The sequence below is a fragment of the Monodon monoceros genome, unplaced genomic scaffold (genome assembly GCF_005190385.1).
Source record: "Monodon monoceros isolate NGI ecotype Baffin Bay Population unplaced genomic scaffold, NGI_Narwhal_1 Super_Scaffold_4, whole genome shotgun sequence".
Lineage (NCBI taxonomy): Eukaryota > Metazoa > Chordata > Mammalia > Artiodactyla > Monodontidae > Monodon > Monodon monoceros.
Genome location: NW_021703781.1, coordinates 50,842,958 through 50,862,779, shown reverse-complemented (window position 1 = coordinate 50,862,779; position 19,822 = coordinate 50,842,958). Strand labels below are relative to the sequence as shown.

General features: G+C 43.8%; 2 protein-coding genes across 8 annotated transcripts in view; both read right to left on the bottom strand.

Moving 5' to 3' along the window:
* Positions 1–19,822, bottom strand: part of ENTPD1 (ectonucleoside triphosphate diphosphohydrolase 1) — a 114,660-nt gene that overhangs the window by 19,122 nt on the left and 75,716 nt on the right. For 6 of the 7 annotated variants that reach the window (XM_029244888.1, XM_029244886.1, XM_029244890.1 and 3 more), the window contains one exon: positions 16,920–17,047. The exons of the other annotated variant lie outside the window; for it this stretch is intronic. Coding sequence is in view for 2 of the 6 variants with exons in the window: in XM_029244890.1 (XP_029100723.1) it covers positions 16,920–17,047 (128 nt within the window). In the remaining 4 variants the exon portion in view is untranslated. The remainder of the gene's footprint in view (positions 1–16,919; positions 17,048–19,822) is intronic. 7 annotated transcript variants of the gene reach the window in all.
* On the bottom strand, positions 7,186–10,045 carry LOC114908612 (ral guanine nucleotide dissociation stimulator-like 2). Its single transcript, XM_029244882.1, is given in 2 exon segments — positions 7,186–9,405; positions 9,408–10,045. Coding segments are annotated over 2 exon segments (2,328 nt in total). The 5' UTR covers positions 10,003–10,045; the 3' UTR covers positions 7,186–7,672.

Sequence of the window (19,822 nt, the reverse complement as noted above, 5' to 3'; positions counted from 1 at the left end):
TTAGTCAAGATACAAAGTGATTAGGTGACGGAGCCTGGTTTTCAATCAGAGTCAGGCCTTTAAGTGGGGCACCAATTTGAAAACTATAGTCTGGACCTTGCTCCTCTGTTCCTCTGTATAAGGAGCACAAGGTCTTGGGTCTGACTCTGATCCAAATCCAGGCTCCGTCACTTTGCCCGAAGCAAGCATGCGGGCCCTTTTCTTTACGGGGGCATAATGCTGATTACCACAGGGAAGCCCCGCTGTGCAGAAGGAAGCAGAGAATACTGCAGATGTTATGCAAGCTCAAGGATGCTCACACAGCAGCACAGTGATACTCCCTGGGGTGAAATGGAAGAAAACTTGACAGCTCAACAAGCTCTACGTTTAGCTATCCGCAGTGGTCCAGGGAGTTGAATTCTAATTCTTGTCTTCTTTTCTCCCTGGAGTTTTTAGGTTCTTCCCAGGTGATAAGACAATATGAGGGGATAGATGTAAAACAACTGCTGACTTAAGCATTATCAAGTGGCAGATCGCACTGTGAGGGCCACAGCTCAGATGAGCAGCAAGGAACGAAGCTGCACAGACTCCTCAGCAACTAGGCTTGCAGTGAGATCAAACCAAGAACAGGCTTAGGCGGTGACCTTTGTGAGCAGACAGGGGTCTAACTGATGTCTGGGGCCTTTGAACCTGTGGGAAACCTCTCAGGGTGGAGCAAGAGCCTCAGGTGTTACACGGCAGAAAATCCTGCTGTTCCCTAGCAGGGTCCCTGAATTCTTCCTGTCAGAAGATGTTCTAACCACAGAAGTATATGATAAAAGATAGCGAGGCAGCAGCAGCAAGAAGCCTTTATCTGGAATCAGGATGTTCTATTCTGTCTACTATGTTGACATGAAAGATACTCTTCCAGTAGAGCAAAGGAACCAGCCTTGCTCCTATCAGCCTGTTTCTCTAAGGCCTTACACAGTGAGGTGGTTGAGAAAGGAAAACTTTTACTACATTTCATTTGGCAAGTGCTTGAGAAGGGCGGGTAGAGCATTGACACAGGAATTGAGGGCATTTCCTGCTGTATATAGCAGCCTGGAATGCTAACCTGTTGAACTGGAACAAATGTTTTTTGTCTTCCAAATGAATTGCAAATAAAAATTTGGCATCGCTTGCTGCCTTTAGGGAAAGATAAAGCTTGATTGTCTGAAAATTCTGTTTGAACATTCGGGGAGTTTGCCTTTCATTGTCACAAACCTACAAGCATATTCACTTGTTTTTCATAGCTGGCCCATTTTAGAGCTAGAAGTTCATTTCATCCAATCCTCTTATTTTATAGTAGAAAACTGGGTCCAGAGCAGTTTGACTTGCTGAATGGGTAGTAAAGATAGTTATACCTCACCTGATCCATCTAGAGCCCCAGGACCCACCAGCTTTTGCTCTCTTTCCCCACATAAGCATTTTCCAAAGCATGTTCCAGAGAGCACTAAGCCTGCAGGGACCTGAGTGAAGAAAGTTCCCCAGAAGTCTGGGGAATGCTGCATGCTCTCTCCCCATCCTGGGCTCACGAACCCACTAGGTAGTGACTGCTTCAGAGAATTCTGACAGTGGAGAAACCCGCCTAACCTAGTTTAAACCAGCATCCCCCAGACTCAGCAACAACAGAATTCTGTTTTAAATAAAAACCTCCATCCTATAGAAATGTTTTGTGAAATGCTGTGCCTTGTCATGCTATTACTTGTACCCAATGTTTCTCTGTAGCTCATATTTAAAACATTTCTAAAACCCCTATAAGTATGTCCTTCACATCAAAGAAAAATCAAAGATTTGAGTAGTGAGGAAGAGATTTGACATCTCCTTAATATTATTATTTCAATATGACTTTCTCTTTTAAGAGTACTATAAATTTATTAAGTAACATCTAGAAAATGAAAGGAAAAGGGGAAAAAAGACATTAAAGATTTCACCAACTAGCCCCAATATTCATTTACAGCATTATTTACAATAGCCATGTCGTGGAAGCAACCTAAATGTCCATCGACAGACGAATGGATAAGGAAGATGTGGTACATATATACAATGGAATATTACTCAGCCATAAAAAGGAACAAAATTGGGTCATTTGTAGAGATGTGGGTGAACCTGTCATACAGAGTGAAGTAAGTCAGAAAGAGAAAAACCAATGTCATATATTAACACATATACGTGGAATCTAAAAAAGTGGTACAGATGAACTGATTTGCAAGGCAGAAATAGAGACACAGATGTAGAGAACAAACGTATGGACACCAAGCAGGAAAAGGAGTGGAGGGGATGAATTGGGAGATTGGGATTGACATATATACACTAATATGTATAAAATAGATAACTAATGAGAACCTGCTGTATAGCACAAGGAACTCCACTGTACAGTAGAAACTAACACAACATTGTAAAACAACTATACCCCGATAAAAAAAATAAAATTAAGGAAAAAAAAGATTTCACCAACTAGACATCACTGTTCTTTTTATTTATTTCCTTCTGGTCTTTTTTAATGCATGGTAATTTTTATATAGTTGCAATCATACTGTGTATAAACTTCATCTTAAGCTAGTTTTTGATCATACACATGATTTTATCAACCATAACTGATCTTCATGAGCTATGCTGAGTGAACAGAAGCAGTGGTCTAGAAAGAGGGTCAACAGAAATGACCTTGCTTGGGTCATGAGACACCAGTGTGCCTTGGTGAAGATCTGGAGATGTGGGTAGCAACAGAGCCCGAGCTCAGGGAGACTGGAGGCCATGTGGAAGTGGGGCAGATCCTGTCTTTGGATGGAAATAATTCTACCTGTGCAAATGTCACAGGTCCAGGCTTCTGAGTAAGTCTCCTTCAGTGTGAAAAGAAAGAGAAAATTGGAACAGTAGATGATGTACTTCTACTCCTGACTCAGCAGAAGTGGGATGTTCAACCCTCTCCTCATTCAGAAAACACCTACCCTCACACTAGCGTACTCTCAGTTCCCCACTGGCCACGAGGTTTCTGTTCCAGAGACTTTGCCCAGAAAGCCCTTCACCTGAGATCCCAGCTTTCCCTGACCTTCTCAGATCTGAGTCTACCCTCCTAATCCATGTCTTAGACAACCTGTATTTTCCCTCTAAAGACAGCACTTGCCACAATGTGTAATTACATATTTACGTAGCTATTTGATTAATGTCTGTCTTCCCTATTAGATCCTAAGCTATATTAGGGCAGGTCTGTGTTGCATACTATGGTATATCCAGCATCCACAATGGTAGATCCTGTTATATGTTAGGTACAAAGAAGGAATTCGACAGACAACTGTTGCTCAAAACACATGAATGAATAAGGCGAGTTAGAACTATATAGTCCCTAAACTCCTTCCAGTCCTAAAAGATGTTAATATACACAGTCTAATATAAAGTAGTGCCATGGGGCTGAGTTCCACCCCTTCCCTGCAACAAAAACACCAGAAGCCAGGTAACATGGGCAACGGTGTGAATTAACTTCTTTTGGTCTCTTCAGACATACTGGTCCTTTAGAATCTTTCTTAAAAGTCCCTGTAGCTTTTTTTTTTTTTTTAATCAAATTTATACACATCAGTGTACACACGTCAATCCCAATCGCCCAATTCATCACACCACCATCCCCACCCCCTGCGGCGGCTTTCCCCGCTTGGTGTCCATGCGTTTGTTCTCTACATCTGTGTCTCAAATTCCGCCCTGCAAACCAGTTCATCTCTACCACTTGTCTAAGTTCCACATACATGCGTTAATATACGATAATTGTTTTGCTCTTTCTGACTTACTTCACTCTCTATGACAGTCTCTAGATCCATCCACGTCTCAACAAATGACCCAATTTCATGCCTTTTTATGGCTGAGAAGTATTCCATTGTATATATGTACCACATCTTCTTTATCCATTCGTCTGTCGATGGACACTTAGGTTGCTTCCATGACCTGGCTATTGTAAACAGTGCTGCAATGAACATTGGGGTGCGTGTGTCTTTTTGAATTATGGTTTTCTCTGGGTATATGCCCAGTAGTGGGATTGCTGGGTCATATGGTAATTCTATTTTTAGTTTTTTAAGGAACTTCCATACTGTTCTCCATAGTGGCTGTATCAATTTACATTCCCACCAACAGTGCAAGAGGGTTCCCTTTTCTCCACACCCTCTCCAGCATTTGTTGTTTGTAGATTTTCTGATGATGCCCATTCTAACTGGTGTGAGGTGATAATCATTGTGGTTTTGATTTGCATTTCTCCAGTAATTAGTGATGTTGAGTAGCTTTTCATGTGCTTCTTGGCCATCTGTATGTCTTCTTTGGAGAAATGTCTATTCAGGTCTTCTGCCCATTTTTGGATTGGGTTGTTTGTTTCTTTAATATTGAGCTGCATGAGCTGTTTATATGTTTTGGAGATTAATCCTTTGTCTGTTGATTCATTTGCAAATATTTTGTCCCATTCTGAGGGTTGTCTTACCATCTCTTTATGGTTTCCTTTGCTGTGCAAAAGCTTTGAAGTTTAATTAGGTCTCATTTGTTTATTTTTGGTTTTATTTCCATTACTCTAGGAGGTGGATCAAAAAGATCTTGCTGTGATTTATGTCATAGAGTGTTCTTCCTATGTTTTCCTCTAAGAGTTTTAGAGTGTTTGGCCTTACATTTAGGTCTCGAATCCATTTCGAGTTTATTTTTGTGTATGGTGTGAGGGAGTGTTCTAATTTCATTCTTTTACATGTAGCTGTCCAGTTTTCCCAGCACCACTTATTGAAGAGACTGTCTTTTCTCCATTGTATATTCTTGCCTCCTTTGTCATAGATTAGTTGACCATAGGTGCGTGGGTTTACCTCTGGGCTTTCTATCTTGTTCCATTGATCTAAGTTTCTGTTTTTGTGCCAGTACCTTATTGTCTTGATTACTGTAGCTTTGTAGTATAGTCTGAAGTCAGGGCATCTGATTCCTCCAGCTCCGTTTTTTTCCCTCAAGACTGCTTTGGCTATTCGGGGTCTGTATTGTCTCCATACAAATTTTAAGATTTTTTTGTTCTAGTTCCGGAAAAAATGCCATTGGCAATTTGATAGGGATTGCATTGAATCTGTAGATTGCTTTGGGTAGTATAGTCATTTTCACAATATTGATTCTTCCAATCCAAGAACATGGTCTGTCTCTCCATCTGTTGCTATCATCTTTAATTTCTTTCATCAGTGTCTTATAGTTTTCTGCATACAGGTCTTTTGTCTCCTTAGGTAGGTTTATTCCTAGGTATTTTATTCTTTTTGTTGCAGTGGTAAATGGGAGTGTTTCCTTAATTTCTCTTTCAGATTTTTCATCATTAGTGTACAGGAATGCAAGAGATTTCTGTGCATTAATTTTGTATCCTGCAACTTTACCAAATTCATGGATTAGCTCTAGTAGTTTTCTGCTGGCATTTTTAGGATTCTCTATGTATAGTATCATGTAATCTCCAAACAGTGACAGTTTTACTTCTTCTTTTCCAAATTGTATTCCTTTTATTTCTTTTTCTTCTCTGATTGCCATGGCTAGGACTTCCAAAACTGTGTTGAATAATAGTGGTGAGAGTGGACATCCTTGTCTTGTTCCTGATCTTAGAGGAAAAACCATTTGAGAATGATGTTTGTGGTGGGTTTGTCATATATGGCCTTTATTATGTTGAAGTAGGTTCCCTCTATGCCCACTTTCTGGAGAGTTTTTATCATAAATGGGTGTTGAATTTTGTCAAAAGCTTTTTCTGCATCTATTGAGATGATCATATGGTTTTTCTTCTTCAATTTGTTAATATGGTGTATCACATTGATTGATTTGCATATATTGAAGAATCCTTGCATCCCTGAGATAAAACCCACATGATCATGGTGTATGATCCTTTTAAGGTGCTGTTGGATTCTGTTTGCTAGTATTTTGTTGAGAATTTTTGCATCTATATTCATCAGTGATATTGGTTTGTAATTTTCTTTTTTTGTAGTATCTTTGCCTGGTTTTGGTATCAGGGTGATGGTGGCCTCATAGAATTAGTTTGGGAGTGTTCCTTCCTCTGCAATTTTTTGGAAGAGTTGGAGAAGGATGGGTGTTAGCTATTCTCTAAATGTTCGATAGAATTCACCTGTGAAGCCATCTGGTCCTGGACTTTGTTTGTTGGAAGAATTTTTTAATCACAGTTTCAATTTCATTACTTGTGATTGGTCTGTTCATATTTTCTATTTCTTCCTGGTTCAGTCTTGGAAGGCTATACCTTTCTAAGAATTTGTCCATTTCTTCCAGGTTGTCCATTTTATTGGCATAGAGTTGCTTGTAGCAGTCTCTTAGGATGCTTTGTATTTCTGTGGTGTCTGTTGTAACTTCTCCTTTTTCATTTCTAATTTTATTGATTTGAGTCCTCTCCCTCTTTTTCTTGATGAATCTGGCTAATGGTTTACCAATTTTGTTTATCTTCTCAAAGATCCAGTTTTTAGTTTTATTGATCTTTGCTATTGTTTTCTTTGTTTCTATTTCATTTATTTCTGCTCTGATCTTTATGATTTCTTTCCTTCTGCTAACTTTCGGTTTTGTTTGTTCTTCTTTTTCTATTTCCTTTAGGTGTAAGGTTAGATTGTTTATTTGAGACTTTTCTTGTTTCTTGAGGTAGGCTTGTATAGCTATAAACTTCCCTCTTAGAACTGCTTTTTTTTTTTTTTTTTGCTGCATCCCATAGGTTTTGGATCGTCGTGTTTTCATTGTCATTTGTCTCTAGGTATTTTTTGATTTCCTCTTTGATTTCTTCGGTGATCTCTTGGTTATTTAGTAACGTATGGTTTAGCCTCCATGTGTTTGTGTTTTTTACATTTTTTTCCCTGTAATTGATTTCTAATCTCATGGCATGGTGGTCAGAAAAGGTGCTTGATATGATTTCAGTTTTCTTAAATTTACTGAGGCTTGATTTGTTACCCACGATGTGATCTATCCTGGAGAACGTTCCGTGCACACCTGAGAGGAAAGTGTAATCTGCTGTTTTCAGATGGAATGTCCTATAGATATCAGTTAAATCTATCTGGTCTATTGTGTCATTTAAATCTTCTGTTTCCTTATTTATTTTCATTTTGGATGATCTGTCCATTGGTGTAAGTGAGGTGTTAAAGTCCCCCACTATTATTGTGTTACTGTCGATTTCCCCTTTTATAGCTGTTAGCATTTGCCTTATTTATTGAGGTGCTCCTATGTTGGGTGCATATATATTTATAATTGTTATATCTTCCTCTTGGATTGATCCCTTGATCATTATGTAGTGTCCTTCCTTGTCTCTTGTAACATTTTCTTTTAGAGTTCAGGTAGTGTTTTGGTTTATTAGTGTTGCCACAGGGACAGGAACACCCAGAGTAGGAAGAGGAACTCCTACTAGAACCTTTTTCTTACCATTCCCTTCCCCTGGGGCGCAGAGCCTCTAGGCTTTTCCTTTCCCCCTACTTCCAGGCCTTTCCTTTCCCCCTACTTCCAGGCCTTTCCTTGGCCCTTAGCATGCTAGGATGTGGCCAGGAATCAGAAACGGATCCTTTTTCCAGCACTAGCTGTGTGCTGCATTCATGGAAAGTGGGAAGCTATACACAGGTATCCGTCTTGGGTACCAAGATTACCAGTTCCCATTCAGGATGGCTCCCCACATCTGGCACGGCCACCATGAGTTCTAGGAGCCAACAGGGCTTCCTCCTCAGAACAGTGCTTGGGCAATCTTCCTCCCTGTGACCTTGATCTTGGGAAAAGAACCCTCTCCTCCCTCACTTGGGGGAGTTCCCGAGGCAGAAGGGCCACTGGCATGGCCCATTGTAGCAGTGGAGGGCCGTCACTGCTGCTGCAGGAGGAAATCGAGTGAAGCTCCATCCATAGCGTAGAAGACGTTAGCCGAGGGGGGGATAGTCAGCTCTCGCTCCCCTGGGAGCAGCTGCACTAGCTCATACTCTGAAGCCACCACAGAATCATGATTGTTTTTCTTAAGGACATGACTGATGACACTTGGAGCCTTGTCCTGGCTTGTCACCAAGATGCTCTTGTAGACACTGACGTCTTCCCCCAGCTCCATCTGGACTTGGATGATGCGGCAATCAGAAGCCCCTGGCCCAGGCCCCCCTCCCCCATATCCAGCCCCCCTGGAGGCCCCTTCTGCACCCCCACTGAGTGGGGAGCCACAGGAGGCTGAGCAGCAGTGACCTCGAGAAGGCCTCAGGAAGGAAGTTGGGGGAGAGAGGTGGCTGGGGTCAGCGGGACTCTGCAGGGCTGGAGTGCTTTCCAGGGCGGAGTCCAGAGATGAGACAGACGGCCACTTCATGTGCTGGGCCAGCCGGGTCAGCAGTGGAGCGGGGATTCCAGGCACCTCCTCTGCCACCACACTGGGCCAGTCCCGGGAGACAAGGGGTGTGGGACCTCCAACAGAACCCAGCACCTCTGTCCACTGCGAGATGACCAGCGTAGGCCGAAGCACCCGCGGGGCAGGAGGGTCACTGGTACTGGATGGCTCCACCTCACAGGACACTTGATGGCTCTGGGCCTCTGTCAGTGGCCGGAGCCCCTGTAGCCACCGCTGGATATCGGGGTCAGGTCGGAGGTCATAGCCACGGCATTTGTTCTGGAGCTGCCTCAGCTCAGAAAGGACAGCAAACTCCTTCCTCCGCTTGTCAAAATTGATGTATCCATTCTCCAGCTCATCCTTGGAGGCTGCGTCCAGCATCACAAGGTCCTTCAAGAAGGTGCCAAGGTATGGGACCACACCCCCACCCTGGGAGCCAGACCTCGGGGACTTCTTGGAATTTGGCTCCAGAGAAGGCTACAGCTTCACCTCCTGCAGGAGGAGCTCCCGGCTCTGGGAATAATTATCCTCCTCGGAGAAAATCTGGCAGAGGCTGGAAAAGACTCTGAGGCTGTCCCTGGCTGCTTCCTCCCAGGCTGCCCGAAGCCTGTGGATGGGGCTGGATTGCAGGGCTGACACCACAGCATACACTGAAGAGAAGTTTCGGAGCAGACGGCACTCCTCTGCCACACGGATCCACTTCTCCAGCATCCGGGCCCTCTGGGGTGGACGGAGTGGCCGTATGGTCACCTCCTCAGGCCCCTCTATGGTTGAGGTAGCCCCCAGGACAGAGCTGACCACTGCCCCTGCCACCTTGTTGAACTGTATGACAGGAGCCCAGACAGATGGGCAGAGGTGGGAATGTCCTGGCCGGTCTCTGTGACCCCCCAGACCCCCCAGGCACTGAGAGGGGACCAGATTGAGAAATAGCTCCGCATCTAGCAGGGTCAGCTGTTTGGCAAAGTGGTCAGTGAGGAACACCAGGACATCCGTGGGGTCAGCAGGGGGATCGCCGGTGAGGGCCAGGGGCTTAGGAAGTTCGGGGGTCTGGGGGTCCACCCAGGACCGGAGGTTGCGGATGAGGTCAGCGCTGCCCCCCCAACACCCTCCCCTGCTGCATACCCTGTCCGAAGCAAGAAGCTCTCAAGCCGGTCAATCTGACCTTTGACCTCAGAGCCAAAATCTTCAGGGTGAGAGGCCAGCCAGGTTGACAGTACAGAGATGGCTACCCCTTTTGTCCTCTCTAGCTCATCAGTAGGATGAGATTCAAGGGCTTCCAGCCTGTCAGCCATAAGCCCTAGCAGGGCAGGCGTGGAGGTGAAGGCCCGGTGAGTAGCCAGGAAGGCTGCTGTGAAGGTCACGTCAGTCCTTGATGTCCAGGCGTCCAGCAGGTGTCGGACCAGGGCCTCCAGAGTGCCAGCTCGGAGCCTCCGAGAGGAACGCGGGGGAGGCCTCAGGGCCAAGGGATCAACAGGCCGATACTGGCGACTTGTGACAGTAAAGGTGACACCATCCTCCTCCTCGTCCCAGACAGACACAGGGGCCTCGTCGTCTTCCTCCTCCTCCTCCTGCCCCCCGCCCACACCCCGGCCACCTGTGCCCCCACCCTCTTCGGGGTCTCGACTCCGTAAGCTGCTCAGCACGACTCCCCCGGGGGGGCTCGTGTCCCAAAACAGCCGCAGGGGCCGCGGGAGCATGGCCGAGTGAAGGAATCAGTGGGGTCGGGCCATGGGGGCGCCTGCTCAGGAGGGGTGGGGGCAGCGCGGGTCCCGGGCCGTTGTTCCCGTAGGTCTCCGGCCCCTGATCCTCTTGTAACATTCTTTACTTTAAAGTCTATTTTGTCTGATATGAGTATTGCTACTCCAGCTTTCTTTTGATTACCATTTGCATGCAATATCTTTGTCCATCCCCTCTCTTTCAGTCTGTATGTGTCCCTTGGTCTGAAGTGGGTCTCTTGTAGACAGCATATATATGGGTCTTGATTTTGTATCCATTCAGCAAGCCTGGATCTTTTGGTTGGAGCATTTAATCCATTCACGTTTAAGGTAATTATCGATATGTATGTTCCTATGACCATTTTCTTAATTGTTTTGGGTTTGTTTTTGTAGGTCCTTGTCTTCTCTTGTGTTTCCCACTTAGAGAAGGTCCTTTAGCATTTGTTGTAGAGCTGGTTTGGTGGTGCTGAATTCTCTTACCTTTTGCTTGTCTGTAAAGCTTTTGATTTCTGCATCGAATCTGAATGAGATCCTTGCCGGGTAGAGTAATCTTGGTTGCAGGTTCTTCCCTTTCATCACTTTAAGTATATCATGCCACTCCCTTCTGGCTTGTGGAGTTTCTGCTGAGAAATCAGCTGTTAACCTTATGGGAGTTTCCTTGTATGTTATTTGTCGTTTTTCCCTTGCTGCTTTCAATCATTTTTCTTTCTCTTTAATTTTTGCCAGTTTTGATTACCATGTGTCTCAGCATGTTTCTCCTTAGGTTTACCCTGTATGGGACTCGCTGCACTTCCTGGACTTGGGTGGCTATTTCCTTTCCACGTTAGGGAAGTTTTCAACTATAATCTCTTCAAATATTTTCTCTGGTCCTTTCTCTTTTCTCCTTCTGGGACCCCTATAATGCAAATGTTGTTGCGTTTAATGTTGTCCCAGAGGTCTCTTAGGCTGTCTTCATTTCTTTTCATTCTTTTTTCTTTATTCTGTTCCACAGCAGTGAATTCCACCATTCTGTCTTCTAGGTCACTTATCCGTTCTGCTGCCTCAGTTATTCTGCTATTGATTCCTTCTAGTGTATTTTTCATTTCAGTTATTGTATTGTTCGTCTCTGCTTGTTTGTTCTTTAATTCTTCTAGGTCTTTGTTGAACATTTCTTGCATCTTCTTGGTCTTTGCCTCCATTCTTTTTCCAAGGTCCTGGATCGTCTTCACTATCGTTATTCTGAATTCTTTTTCTGGAAGGTTGACAATCTCCACTTCATTTAGTTGTTTTTCTGGGGTTTTATCTTGTTCCTTCATCTGGTACATAGCCCTCTGCCTTTTCATCTTGTCTATCTTTCTGTGAATGTGGTTTTTGCTCCACAGGCTGCAGGATTGTAGTTCTACTTGCTTCTGCTGCCTGCCCTCTGGTGTCCCTGTAGCTTTAACAGCAACTTCAGCAACCTCATCAGTCTGCCTCAGTTAGCCCTTTTGAATAAACAAAGCCTGTCCTTTTGAATGTGACTTTAGTACTCTATAAACAAATCAGGTCTCCATTAGCTACAGTGATGCTGGCAGGGCCTGGAAACAGAGACCATTTTCCTCCTTTCTTTTTTCTTCAGTTGGAGTTTCTAGACCTTTAATACAAACTTCAATTTTGTTGTTGTTTGTTGTTTTTATTTTTTTAATTGTGGTAAAATACACTGAATATAAAATTGACCATTTTTACTATTTTTAAGTGTACAGTGTAGCATTAAGTACTTCCAAATTGTTGTGTAACCATCACCACCACTCATCTCCAGTTGTTGTTTTTTTAAAGTCCACTGGAATAAAAATAATATATTTTCCAAGAGTATTTGAGGTTGAAAATTGAGGTAAATTCTTCCAAATTCTCCATAAAAAGATAAAGTCAGAAGCGCTCATCTAAGAACAGCACTTCAGTTCCCGGTGACAAAAGCAGACGCCTGGGGACAGGCCACCTTCCCTTAGCAGCAGTTGGAAATCCTGAGAGCACCCAGCTCAGTGACCACAACACACCAACAGCTAAGGGCCTTTCCTAGAACTCATCTCCCCCAAAGAAGTGTTGACAGGTGGTCTCCACTGAGGGCTTCTGATGTGCTGGGCACTCTGGTAAGTGAGTCAGTGGTATGATATTATTCCATTTAATCCTCACAACCATCCTCCAAGTAGGTACCATCTCCATGTAACACATAAGGAAACAGGTGTAGAGAGAATACACTTGCCCAAAGTCTCAGAGCTGGCAAATGGCAGATCTGGGATTGAAATCAAAGCTGTCTTCTGGTCCCTGGCCAGCATTCCACAGAAGTGGCAGCTTTTAATTAAGGCACGTGGTTTGGGACTGGATCAGTTTGGTGCCTTCGAGAGAAACCTGCGGGGTTGTGTGTGTGCCAGAATGTACAATGTTTGTGCTAAAGGAATATCTGACAACTCGCTAACTGCCAGTGACAAACCAGCAATTAAGGAAGTGGTAAACCAAGCAGACCTCAACTCTACCTCCCCGCCAAGTCCACCAGGACAAAGGCACTTTCCCAGGGGACACAGGTACAGCTCATGATTCTTCAGTTCATTAAGCCCTATGTTTGTTTGTTTCTGCAACGTGGTCATTGCGTATCTACATGGCAGTAGTTCCCAGACTTCAGTGTCATGAGAACAGCCCAGGACGCCTGTTACCTGTGTAGATCCCCAGGTTCTACAACCTGGAGGTTTGAACTGGGTATGCTCTGGGAGTGAGAACGGGGAGCCAGCATCCACAGGGGAGCCTGAGGCAGAGGCTGACAGATCCTGCTGTCGGGCTAGTCCTTCTGTACACGCTCTTCACAGCCAAGGAGGCAGCAGTTTAACCTGTTCAAGATGCTCACTCTACTCACTGAGTCAGCGAACTGCTATGAGGCAGCCACCCAAGTCAGAGGCTGTGCTGTCATAATTTAACATTTATTTTGTGACTATCTGGTTAATGATTATCTCCTCCACTAGACTATAACCTTCATGAGGGTCAGGACTTTGCCAGTCTTGCTCAGTGCTGTATCCCTAGGGCCTAAAGCAGAGTAGACGGTCAATGACTATTTATTAAATGAATAAATTGAGTGAAAGAGTATTAAAAAATAGGCAAAGACAAATGAAACCCAGCCCTTGTCCTCAATACGCTTACAAGCTGGGTAGCTGGGCAAGCAGACTCATCAGTACAATAAGGACTTCCTGTGTTTTGCCAGATGTGGCCCAGGCATGAGGCCACCACCTCCCCAGCAAGGCTGAACCCAGACTGGACCAGGCAGGAAGACGACAAGACTGGATCTTCAGGACTGGAGGGCTGACCAGAACTGGGCTAGAAGAGGGCAAGTCAGATGGGAAGAGGCAGGGAAAAAGATAAGTGGCGATTTGTCACCAGACAGATAGGCTACAAAGATGATAATGATAACACATGAGCTACCAACCACTGAGTACCTGCAATGGGCCAGCATCCTATTCCATACTTCACACTGCATTTACTTTATCCCACTTCATTCCTACAGTAATTTATGAGATATCAATTATCAGTTCTGTCTTACAAATGGAGAAACTGGGGCTCAGAGAAGTTATGTCCTGTGACTGTAAGAGCAGGGCTGAGGTTTAAACCCAGGCAGTATGAACCCATGGCCCATGTTGTGTCACACTCTGAGCAGACAGAATAATTATCCCTGCAATAAGACAGGGATGAAGAATCAGAGGCAGTGGGTAGAGAGACAGCTGAAAGTCTTTCCATAGAGGGGCTTATGGCCACCACCCTCTTTAAACAGAAGCATGCAGACGTTGTTCTCAACATTACATCCCAACGTGTTCCATCTTTATCCTAAAAGGTCCTCTAAATCTAATCACTAAGATCTGGTCAACCTAAGTGTCTCTCACATTATCTCCTTAATGCCTTAATTCCACAGACAATGTCTTAGTTCCAGGCTCAACTGCCTTGTCTACACAATGTCAGGAACATCCTAACTGGTCTTTCCTCCTCTAATCTGCTCTCCAGCCAAGAGGAATCTTGGAAACACAATCTGGGCATAACCTTCCTGTTTGAAACCTTCCAAGCAGTGGTTGGCAAGCATGACTGCTCATTAGAATCACCTGGGAAGCTTTTAAACCGCAGTGCCTGGGCTTCACCCCAAAGATTCTGACTTAATTGACCCAGAGTAGGGCCCAGATATGAGTATTTTTAAAACGCTTCCCAGGTGCTTTTAATATGGAGCCAATCTTGAGCACTACTAGAGTTGAATGGATGAGACGTCCACTCCTGAGCTAGGCAAACTAAGCTCAGACTCAAGTCTCCCTCTCCCACCATTCCTTCCTGCCCCATATTTAATATTCCAGCCATACTGAACTGCTGGTGATTCCCCAAGATCACTTGCTAATTTAGGCTGCCGCTCTGTAACACATGGTATGGTCTTTGTAAAGAACATGTCCTACCTCACCTCCTGGGAAACTCCTTAGTGTTCCTTATTACTTGGCCCCAAGGCTGCCGCCTCCATGAAGTCTTCATGTGACCAGGCACGATTGGTGACTCCTTCCTCTGGGCTGCCATAGCACTGCACCTACCTCTGTATTAATATGTCTCTATTGTTCTGAAACTATTTGTACAAACGACTCTCTCCCCCCACAAAAAGCAATAGGTATAGTGATGCTTCAGATACCTCTTGTGGCCACTTCACATGTCCTTGACCAACCTCTTACTCCAGCTCCACCTGTACCTTCTCATCTCTCTATTTCTTCTCAGGGTCTTCTCTCCTACCACCTAGTAGGTCACCTGTGGTACCCACATAGCCCTTCTGACACATGTGCAAAACTGGAAGTGCCCAGGAGTTAACAACCTCTGGGACGACCCTTGACCAACAGGGGATGAGAACCAGGAGATAAATCCCTAGGGTAGATCATTCTGAAGTGCTTTCTCCACGGCTCTTCAGAGGGTCCTAGTGGGATCAAGCCAGTGACATTGCTATAAAGATACACTTCAGATGCCAAAGACCTTTCTCCGTTTTTCCAGGCAAACACAATAACACAGAATCACGGCAGTCTTCAAGACAAACATCATGAATGACGGAAGGTCATCCATGACCACCAGTATTCACTGAGAACACAGAGCCTAAGTCTGTCGTGGATTTTGCCTCCTAGGCAGTCTCCCTCTCCAGTGATGCAATAATGAACATATAAAAAGGTCAAATCAAGAAGGCAATCATGTACTTTTGGAGCTGGTAAACAAATAGCAAAACCAAGATGTCATGAGCCTTCAGTTGTGAGTGAAGTTTTGCCAGGAGAGCCAATATCATTCAATATTAAAAGGCAAGAGACCATTGACAATGAGACAGTATCAGCCTTCTGTGCTGACAAAGGGACTGCTGTGCACAGCCCCACTGGGTTGAATCTGTGTGGCAAACGGATGCCAATGTAATATCCAGGCCTCTGCTATATAGCAAATGGTTTGGGTGGTTGGCAATAGTTTCAGAGGCCTGGCATATGCATCCATTTTTCCAGGCTCACAGTTTGGTATCTTCAAATGCAAAAAAATATATACTTCTGTATATGTATTCCAGGGCCTCCGTAGTCAAGTTAACTTCTGGATATGTCACTGCCCACATGTACGTATGCATTCATTAGCATATTGGTCTCTTGGCCCTTGGAGATTTATTTATTATAATTCAAATGAAAGTTTAACATTGGTGTATTTGCAATACAAATTTAAACTTACCATATGTTTCTAAATTAATGGATTAAATAAAATGATGACCATATTACAAGGTATTAGTGAGCTATCCATGTCTCTGAAATTCTACTTTGATGAATTTGAAAGGAAGCAGAAATAAATCACAGCAGAGTTAATGACCCTAATTATTTTTAATGATACTAACTAGCTCTTCAAATGTGGAAATTTCACAAGAAGTCTGTTCATCCATGAATTCATTTCAAATTACTATATTTGATACATGCATGCGTTCTCTGGGGTCTTTTTTAAGTTGATTTTAAAATTGATTTATTTAATATTTTGGAGATGAGGAACAAGTCTTCTCCACAATCTTTGTCTCCCAAAGTGCTTTATACAAAGCTGTCTAATAAATTTTATAACTTTGGTGATAGTGATAATAACAGAGTAAGGGGACTTCCCTTGTGGCGCAGTGGTTAAGAATCTGCCTGCCAACACAGGGGACATGGGTTTGAGCCCTGATCCCGGATGATCCCACATTCTGTGGAGCAACTAAGCCCGTGTGCCACAACTACTGAGCCTGTACTCTAGAACCCGCGTGCCACAACTACTGAGCCTGACTGCCACAACTACTGAAGCCCACGTGCCTAGAGCCCATGCTCCACAACAAGAGAAGCCACCACTATGAGAAGCCCGCGCACCGCAACTAAGAGTAGCCCCCACTCACCACAACGAGAGAAAGCCTGCGTGCAGCAATGAAGACCCAACACAGCCAAAAAATAAATAAATAAAATAATAATGGAGTAAAAAGAACAAAGAATGCAGTGTCCAATAAACAAAGAGTTCACTGTTTCCACAATGAAACAGTGAGTAAGAAGCAGAGATAGCACTAGATCGTAGAATACCAGCACAGTATATCACAGATCTGGATGTGGTGAATAAAAGCATTTGTCTCTATTAGAATATTGATTTAATCAATTGCTGAACAATCAAAGACAATCACCTTCCCACCACTAATTGATTCAAGGCGTTCTTTCCTTCAGAATGAGCATCCGCCGCCATTTTACTTGCCTAGTTCCACGGAGACTGACTTGCTCCTGGGCTTCCAGAACTGCAACTTCTACTGTATGCTCTGACTTACCATAACCTCATTTTCCCTCTGCCCCACCCAGGGCCCCTCAAACACATGTGTGTGTGCACACACACACACACACACACACACACTCAGGGGTTTGAGTTACCTTAACATTTTCTGGCAGTGGTTTGTTCTGGGTCAGCCCCAGAGCGAGCAGTGCTACCACAGCGATGACACAGGAGAAGCCAAGGATGCCCAGTATGTTTTTAGAGCAAAATATCTTCACTTCAGACTCTAAAAACAAAAGAAGAATAGAAAATATCAACAAGAAATCAATAGACATTGATTTTCTTCCCCTTTCTACATGGCCTTGTGCTGGCTTTCTGGAGACAGCAAAGATAGATAAAAGCTGATCTTTATCCATGAGGCACTTGCAAAGTAATTGGGAAATAATACAAGAACAAAAGGATTTGTCTGTACTGTGACGAGGGCCAAAACTGAGTTAGTGGCTATGGTAAGGAGAATGGGCAGAATTAGATCAGTGATCAGATATGGGATGAGGAGAAGGAAAAATCCCAAACTGGCAGCTTGTTTAATAGGTCATGTAGGTCTATCAAGGTTCAAGTAACAAAGAAAGCAAGGATAGCCCTCCTCATTTCTAAAATCTACCGGAAAATGAGCATGATATTAAAAAGTATTCAGAGTGTATCATCGAACATCGTAGTCCCTCTACTTCATGACATTTCCTGGCTTGACACATTCCTTCACTTCAACCACACTTATATGTTAAGTAATTGGTAACAGCGTAGGGGCTGTGGAGTTTTGAACATTTCATCATTCACATTATCTTGTCTATCCTGTTCATACTCTTACCATCATGGGACATAAAAAAGTTCCAGAAGGAGAATTCTATAAAAGGCAAATTTACTTTGATCAGGATAAATAGAGCCTACAGCAGAGGTGAACAGGAAATGGAATGGTTACACCATTCCCTCCATTCTCATCCTTCCTCTCTCAACTTCCCAAGCTATCTCCAAGCCTTTTTCTTAGGCTTTGGGGAAGAAAGATAGGATCAAGTAATAAAAAAGCATGTGGAAATGAGATGGGCTCTCCAAAATAGTTTTCACTTCTCTAAGGACAGGGGAAGGGATTAAAGCAACTGAAAGAGGAACCTGCATCCCCTCCTCCTCTTTCCCTCTTTCTCAGCAGCTGTGGCTGCACCAACACAGGAGCTCCCCTTCGAGCTTGTGAGCACAGGTTGGACTTAATCCGAAGGACTGGAACTGCCTGGGTCTCCAGTCTGCATCCATCTCTAGAATCTTGGACCAGTTTGTACCCATCAGACCGAACAGTACAAAACTTAGGAGAAAAAGTTTTATCAACACCATTATCTATTGCTTCCAAACAAGGGAATCATAAATGAAATATACAGCACTTCCCCCCTTCTCGCTTCCCAAAAGAACCTCAGTTTTGTTCAGATGCCTGCCACTCCCCCAAGCAGCCCATACACCTCCTAGAAAGGGGCTGACTGTTCTGCATAATCTCATTCCCTCTCCAGTGATTGGTTCAACAGTGGGCATATACTCTCAAAATGGGCTGTGAGACCCTGGAGGAAGTCTGCTGGGGCAAGCCTAGGAAAAGAAAGGAAGCATTCTCTCTTCTTCCTCAGACACTGTCCAGCCAAGGATGGCTGAGCAGAGAGATGGAAAGAACTTGAGTTCTTAAAGCATTTTGAGCTGCTAAAACAGCTAACCCTGATCTGATCGTCCCATGAGACTTACGCTTTGATCCAATTAGAGTCATGATTTAAAGACCTTGAAGCCAAAACATCCCGGTGTGGCAGAAACGTCCTTTTTCCTGCCAGGGCTCTGGAATTTGGAAAAGAGCCCCCTAAGTACTGCCTACCTACCTGAGAACTACCTACCTCACTTCCCGAAGTCGTGATATTGACAAACACAGCTTACAACAAGCACGTTTTAGACGAAACATTACATATCTAATACCCGAGGGTTGCACACTGCAGCAACGTTTCTACTGTAATAGAACTTTGAATGCTTTCCTCCTTCAAACTGTCCAAAAGGTCTACCTAGTCGTTTCCGTAAATATAACAATTTTGATTATATCATTTTCCTTCCATTCATTCAGGCACTAATCTTAGTAGCCAATGAAAATGACCAACAAGGTCCCTGATCTTTGGAGTTCACATCTAGTTGGGGAGATAGATGAACCAGAAAAGAAGTATGCAAATAAGTGACTTCAGGTCATGAAAAGTGTTGAGGAGAAATTAAAACCAAGGAATGTTACAAAGTGACCTGCAGCAGAGTTGGGGTGGGGAGATCAGACTGAGGGTCAGGAAAGGCTCTCTGAGAAGGTGATGTTTGAGCTTAGACCTGGATGATGAGAAAACAACAGCTAGGAGAAGGAGAAAGAACATTCCAGGAAGAGGAAGTATCAACTGCAAAAGCCCTGAGGTGGGAAATAGACTGAGGTGACTCTAGTTGTTTCTTCCTTTTCTTAATGAGAATATTTACTAACTCATTATTATCACTGAACAGTTGAAAGTGTACTTTTCCAGGGAACCCACCTATACTGTTGGTGGGAATGTAAGTTGGTGCAGCCACTATGGAAAACACTACGGAGGTTCCTTAGAAAACTAAAAATAGAGTTGCCATATGATCCAGCAATCCCACTGCTGGCATGTAACCACACAAAACTAAAACTATAATTCAAAAAGATACATGCAATAAAGACAGTATGGTACTGGCACAAAAACAGAAATATAGATCAATGGAACAGGATAGAAAGCCCAGAAGTAAACCCACACACATGTGGTCACCTTATCTTTGACAAAGGAGGCGAGAATATACAATGGAGAAAAGACAGCCTCTTCAATAAGTGGTGCTGGGAAAACTGGACAGCTACATGTAAAAGAATGAAATTAGAACACTTCCTAACATCATACACAAAAATAAACTCAAGATGGATTAAAGACCTAAATGTAAGGCCAGACACTATAAAACTCTTAGAGGAAAACATAGGCAGAAAACTCTATGACATAAATCACAGCAA